A 7,399-nucleotide genomic window follows, 5' to 3' on the forward strand; every position below is an offset into this window, starting at 1 on the left:
ACACTGGTGTAAGCATGTATATCTCCAAAAAAAATGTATCACTTAACACATACTTACACCGGTGTAAGTGAATAAAAAAAAGTAACACTTAACACATACTTATACCGATGTAATTATGTATCTCCAAAAGAGTGTAGCACTTAATACATACTTACACGGTGTAAGTATGTATATCTCCCAAAAAGTATAACACTTAACACATACTTACACTAATGTAAGTATGTATATCTTTTAAAAAGTGTTACACTTAACACATACTTACATCGGTGTAAGTGAATAAAATAAGAAAGTATAGAACTTAACACATATTTATATGGGTGTAAGTATGTATATCTCCCCAAAAAGTGTAGCACTTAACACATACTTACATCGGTGTAAGTATGTACTTCTCTCAATATAATTATAACTTTAATTTATTAACGGTTAACCGTCCATTTATCAAAATTCATAAGTGTAATCTTAACATTAATCTTTAATCATCATTTTTAACGATTCACTTAATCAAAATCGTTTAGCATTAACGATTCGATTAATTAGCATGTTAAATGTAACAGTTATATTGATTAACAAATTCTTTTTTGGAAGTACAAATTTAAGCTTTCTTCCCACAATCGTAGAAAATCTCGACAGTTTCTTTCATTTGAGTTTGAGGAATATGATGACATCCTTTAAAACAACCACTTGAAAAACAAATTCAAAATGAATAAGCAAACCAAAATTCGTATAACCCAAATAAAATAAAAAATAACCCTAGAAATAAATTCGTGAAAATACCGAAATGAAATCGAAAAGAACTCTAGAATAATTTAATATCAATGCAAAATCGTGAAAATACACAAACAGAAACTAAAGTAAAATCGAAAAGAACATTTGTTTACCTAAAATTTCATAACACAAGCCTTGATTGATTCCAAATCAAATCCCTCCATCTTTCTGAAGAAAACCTTGTTATAAATTGCCCGTTGCATATAGGGGGAAAATGAGATTCACGTGAAAAATAAGGGAAAATAGATTTTTTTAATTTAAAAAATATTTTTTAAAATGTCACGTGTTGTTTTGTTAGTGGTCACTAGATTTCACGTCACCTATTGTGACGAAAGTGGGTAAACTCGTTAACGGTAGAAAACAAATGCATGAAACAGAGAATTTTAAAATATTATGTATGAAACTGATAATTTAGTATATTTCATGTATGAATGAGTTAATTAACCTTAATAAAACTTCTTAATATCTTCAAAAATAAAGATAAACCGCAAAGAACAGAAGCCGATTTCCATAGTAGTTTAATCATAGTTTGTTCTATGATTTTACAACATGAATCAATCAACCTCATGACCCAAGTATTAGATTGAATGACCCTGAGTTGGTACTAGTATTTATATGGTACAAGATATAATCAATCCAGTCATGAGATATCAAAGATTTCCATTTGACTCTGGTAAATACAACAACAACAACAACAACAAAACCCAATTCCCATATGTATGGGGTAAGGGGGAGGTAGGGTAGTAGGCTACCCCCAACGCCAGGTTGAGAGTAACTTCCGTGGAAGACCTCCGGCAGTCAGAAAATTAAAAATTTAGATAAAATGCAATGCATGTATAAATAAATACATAAATACATAGCTAAACAGTATTCATATGCAGTCATTAAAATCATATGTGCGTCTGTAACAGGAATTAATCCCTGCATAATTATCCCTGCGAAAGAATCTCTGCATATAGACATAAACATAAGATAAGATCCGGCTAAATTTAAAAGAGGAAACATGAAGATAATGAAGACCCAGAAACCTAGTTATAAATGGTGAGGCCTCACCTCTACTTCCTCATAGTTTCTAATATTCAATATATATACAATACTAGCTACCATTTAAACTATTTTCCCATAAATCTAACCGTTGAAACTTCTTCAGAATTCATAGCTCCATCTTCAGTTGATTTGCGTGCAATGTCGCTGCATCGAAGTTGCAACAGAAGTTAATTCTTGTTATCAGTTTATTTGACATTAGGACAAATATGTAACTCATTAGTATGAATAAATAAAATTATGACAAATATCGAACTTGATAAACGTTACATGCATAAATCATCTCAAAGCTGACAACAAATAATTTACTAGACCCCCCTCCCAACCTGCTTCCCCCCTAAGTTATCAAGTGTAAGTATGATAACAGCCACTGCAGATAATGAAAGGGATAAATATTTTGTTGGTTGCCCATTGGCAATTTTAACCAAGGGAATAAGTAGTTCAAGTATTTATTGTTTAAGTTGGAGCTTGAAAGTTTGCAATGGTTCAAAATGTTACACAGTTGTCTGCATTAGAAAGTAATGTACCTGAATTTGCCGAGGAGTCGTAAGTTAAAAGTGAGTTCTCTGGAGTTATGTAATTATGGCAGACTTCTCCTCTTCCCCAAACAGGCTGCTGAAGTGCATCAAAATGACATTGGTGTTCATACTGTTGTCTGTGTCCATTGCCTTGAACCTCGGGCCACGTCACAGGCATAACCAAGCTGGGGAAGTTGCTGTCCATTGGAGATCCACTCTACACATGTTAATAGATGGTCAGCCATGTTAGTAGAAACTTTCAGGTAACAAAATCAAAAGCTATTATCCTGTCATCGGAACAGAAATTTGATGGACTACCATGTAACTGAAGAATTGTATCGGTACTTATTCCTAACATAATCTACTGCATGGTTAATTTATCATCTTCTCTAGTTATCAATTTACATGACAATATGTAGTCATTTCACTACAAGAGGGTAGCATGTTCTGCTAAGCGGCATAGCATGTAGTATCGGTACTTATTCCTAACATAATCTTGCATGGTTAATTTATCATCTTCTCTAATTATCAATTTACATGACAATATGTAGTCATTTCACTACAAAAGGGTAACATGTTCTGCTAGCAGCATTGCATGTCGTATAAGACCCATGAATTTCAATAATTTCTTGCAATCATGGGCCTTCATGTATGGACCCACTATTCTGATCCTCCATAGCAATGATACATCTTCATTCAGCTGACTGGCAGCCGTAGTTCCCATTCAAACTTTAATGAATGGGTAGATGGAAGATGGTGGTCCAGACATGATCAACCGTCCACTAAATATTAATGAGGAACAGTCTTCTAAGAAATCGGGCAGGAATCCAGTGGAAGAAGCCATAAAATAAAGTGTATACCGGTTGGGCATTACTGATCTACATTACAAGCTCATAACGAACAATCCTGGAATGAAAAAGAATTTTTCATGAAACTCCTTCCATATAGGTGCTCCAGAGGAATACAGCAGTAGCTTAATTCCCACCAAAGTTATAAAAGGCAACATTGCAGAGCTACTTGAAACAAGAATGGGAATAATCACCAGAAGAGCTTTCGATTTCCGACTTTAGCTTACAAATAAAATGCAAAAGTGCTCAAACTTACCTCTGAAGTTAGTATACTATCAAGGTTGACATCAATTCCTGGGTTCACTGCTGCAACTCTCATTGATAAAAACTGCAACCAAAGAGAAAATGTTACAAGAATCACACCACGGGAATGGAAGATAATGCAAGTAAACCACATCAAAATGATACAATATGTCAGTCTAGAAGGATCTTTGCAAAAATTTTGCAAATTTTTCATGTTATTGTCGGGACGCAATGCAAATAACTCCATTTAACCAGCTAAGGATGTTAACAATAAGAACCAAGAGAAAAATCAACATTGTAAGGGTCCTCCTACGGACCTACACATCAGTGAAACCCACAAAAAAACTCCTGGTAAATATGTAATATGATTAATCCCAGGTCACCAGACTTTCATGACCATTTGAAGGTAATTTTTTTTAACAAGACACTCATATTACTACAACTTCAAACTTTCTCGTGTCAAAAACAAAATAAAATCCAATGCTTGCACAATTCTTACCTCCACTTTCCGTTGTAGAGATTGCACATGATTGATGATTTCATCCAACACCAAGGCTGTACCAGAAATCTGCAGCACACGCTATTTCTCAGATTTCAACCTTGAAAACATTAAAATCCGGTATGTGTTCTGAAGAAATTCAAACTATCTTCTTGAACCTAACGCTTTCGAAAACAAAAGTTTAGTTATCAAAGCTCTCCTCATAAATTGATTAAAAATGTTACAAACACTCCATAAGACACCAATCATTTGAACTTTTCATTTCTTGCTCTTATATGGAATTACAGAAAACAATTTTGTATAGGCCATATAATTAGGAGCTTCACTTTACATGGATGATCAAGTGAAAAGATGGTATAAATAAAAAATACTGATCTCAGTAAATTCAAATATTGTAAAAAGAAAAGGCCTGAAAAACAGTTCAAAGAGCAAGTCAATTCATTTGAAGCATGCAAGTTCCAGATTTAATATAAAGGCATTCCACCTAGAGTCTGATTGTTAGGAAATTAGGACTTCAACTCCCAAATGGCTTCCTCCACTAAACAGATTCGAAGCTAATTTAGATCCTATATATGTCCACTCTCCCAAATGATGTGATGTAAATGCATCAATTTAGAAGCAATAAAATCAACAATTCCCCCCACCCCCAAACACCCCAACAATTAGGCATCTCTCACTCTGTCAACCATTAAGGAAATCATGACATCTATTACTAGAAACCAATAGCTGCTAACAGGTAACCAATGACTGCTAACAGGTTTTCTCAGCTAGTCTTCGCTGAATTGTGGTCATTTGATGGACAAAAGGAACCAGCAACTGACTCAAGCTTCTTTCACTTATTAAATTGATATTGTGAATTGTTTAGGGATAAATCAAGATTATACTTTGAACAATTAAACCAATCTACCATGGACCATCACATCAAGTCCCCATGTAGTTCGGCAGGCATTTGACACATAAAAAATGCATTTTCTTTTGTGATCCTACTACTTATCCCATAGAGGATAGATACGCAACTTGTACTGAGAAGTATGCAACTACTCAACATCAATGAAATGGGACCCCATAAAGACATTTAATCCAACAAGCCACTGGACATGTATGCTGACCAATTCATGGTAATGTCCAGCTAGCATTTCCACTTTACTCAAATTTTCGTTCACAGTCATCAGAGGCTACGATTGTCTTTTAACTATAACCATACACATTCCATAGATAATTCAAAGCCCAAAACCATCAATCAAAAGATACTAAATTTCACTAAAACATCGATAAATTGAGTTCGAAAAGACGAACTTGGCCTCAAAAAGGACTTCTAACAAACACACCCATGGTGGAAAAACAGCTAAAACGTAAACGTTAAAACAACTTGGGCTATAAAAAGAAAAGAGAATTACATTTTTTTCGCAGAAGGTGACAAGGAAAAAATGTTGCTAAAGAAAAATAATCTATAGATGTAATCTGATTTTCTATGCCCCATTAACACAGATATTCACAATATAATCAAGAAATCAAGATCAAATCATTAACCAACCTATAAAACCACAGAACTCACCTTATTACATCCAGGTACCAGCTCCTGTAGTAGCTTCATTCGTGCATTAATCTTCTCTCTTCTTGCCTGTATTAAGCACCAAAATTATTAGATTAATAAAAAACAAATGAGAAGAAAATATAAAAAGCAAAACTTTATAAAGAAGTTGATCGTGAAACTTAGTGAGCTACCCTCTCTGCTAAGCTATGGCTATCCGTTGCTTGTCCCCGGCGTGCTCTCACGTGAACGTAAGGAAGCTTCTGGGCGTCCTCTGAGCTCTCATTCACCGCAGTTTTGCTTTTCTTTGTTGACCCTTTAACCTATGAAAGTTCAGAAAACAAATTAATCAAAAAAATTACCAAAAAAGAAAACCCACAAACCCTTGATCAAATTTTCCTTTTGGTTTTGGTTTTCTACCTTATTTTCTCCATCCTTTCTCTTGATACTCCGCTTGTCTAACGTTGGATCGGAAACCAACGGCTGGGATGACTCGGTCTCCGCCGGCTCACTCTTTACCGCCTTCTCAAGATTCGTGCTTAATTTTTTCGACTCAGGCGACTTACTCTTCTCATTCTCATTGCTGTTATTAACTTCTGCAGAAAGCCTCGCATCTCGTTCAATCAAACAAGTATTCGAAGGAAAATGGAAGTTGCCTTTGAAATCTTCAACGTTCGGAGGCGAAGCAGGGATAAGCTTCGAAGATTCGGGAGAGTAAAGAAGCTCAACTGCTTGTGGAGACGGTAGTTCAAGCAGAGCCGTGAAGGAACTGGCGTTATCAGTTGGCGGAGCCGAAATCAAACGGTGGATTTCGTCGGTGAATTGGAGCGATTCGAACGCCGTAACTTCATATCCGTCCGACGCCGTTAAATTAGATATGGTCTCCGCCGTCCTTGCGTTTGGCTCCATGGTTGAAAGATAAAATAAGAAGCGCTCAAAGTCGAAATTTTGAAAGAACCCAGCTCAATTTTCTGGAAAATAAAATGTACACACTTGGTAAGTTCAACCCAATTCAGAGATTTGAGAGCTTCGAGAAACAAAGCTTTGATTAGTTTATTTAATGGCGGTGAGGTGAAGCTTAGAGAAAAGACGAGTTTGTTGCACCGCAAAACAGGTTACTTCTCAGCCATTTCAAGTACAGAGAAAGCAACGTTGCAGTGGCCGTTTGGTTTATTAATAAAAAAGGGATTATTTTGATTATTTATTTGTTTGTAAGACATTTTACAATGAAATTCTGTAAAAAAAAAAATTAAATAATATAATAAAAAAATATTCCAATGGGTTAATAAAAAATGTAATTTCTCAATTAGAGGATTTGTTATAATATAATAGAAATATCTTTGAACCATCTCACGATCGTTAAAAGATATTAGGATGATGTGATGATTTTTAAATTATATAACTCATATGATTGTATGAAACATGAAAAATAACATCTTTTCTTTTATACATTTTTTCTAATGAATAATATATCTTTAATATATTTGTTAAAAAACTTTAAATGTTCCTATCTTTTTATTTATATCATAATAAATACCTTAATTAAATTTATTACACATGAAATGCTCATCTTTCTACTTATACTATAATAAACACCGAAAATAATTTTTTTACACTCCATTTAAATCATTCTTCTTCTTCTTCTTCTTTTATGAACGTGAAATGTTGGCACTTTACTCCACAAGAAAAATAAAGCAACACGTGGGAAAATCAAAGGCCCACAACAGTGGGAAAACAAAACAAACAATAAAGAAACTAAAAGGTTCTAGCTACAAGCGACTAAAACAAAATAAAAAAGAGAAAAGAGAGCCCTTCCACATAGGGGACGTTTCACTCTCTTGTAAGTCACGGAATATGAAGCAATGAAAGTTTCGCACATGGAGAGAAAAGAAGAAAATAAATCGATCCTTAACCAAGCACAACCAACGTGGAAAGGGATTAAGGGGGTCTA

The 7,399-nt window shown here is 34.5% G+C and overlaps 1 protein-coding gene across 1 annotated transcript; it reads right to left on the reverse strand.

Moving 5' to 3' along the window:
* Positions 1-1,706: 1,706 nt before the first annotated feature.
* On the reverse strand, positions 1,707-6,600 carry LOC120135498 (transcription factor bHLH48-like). The gene is made up of 7 exons (XM_039151782.1): positions 5,869-6,600; positions 5,643-5,771; positions 5,473-5,538; positions 3,918-3,986; positions 3,432-3,503; positions 2,337-2,544; positions 1,707-1,956 (listed from the first exon to the last, which is right to left on the reverse strand). The coding sequence occupies exons 1-7, from the start codon at positions 6,355-6,357 to the stop codon at positions 1,919-1,921; spliced, it is 1,071 nt and encodes a 356-aa protein (XP_039007713.1). The 5' UTR covers positions 6,358-6,600; the 3' UTR covers positions 1,707-1,918.
* Positions 6,601-7,399: the final 799 nt, after the last annotated feature.

This window comes from Hibiscus syriacus, unplaced genomic scaffold, assembly GCF_006381635.1.
Source record: "Hibiscus syriacus cultivar Baekdansim isolate YM2019G1 unplaced genomic scaffold, ASM638163v2 tig00110610_pilon, whole genome shotgun sequence".
Lineage (NCBI taxonomy): Eukaryota > Viridiplantae > Streptophyta > Magnoliopsida > Malvales > Malvaceae > Hibiscus > Hibiscus syriacus.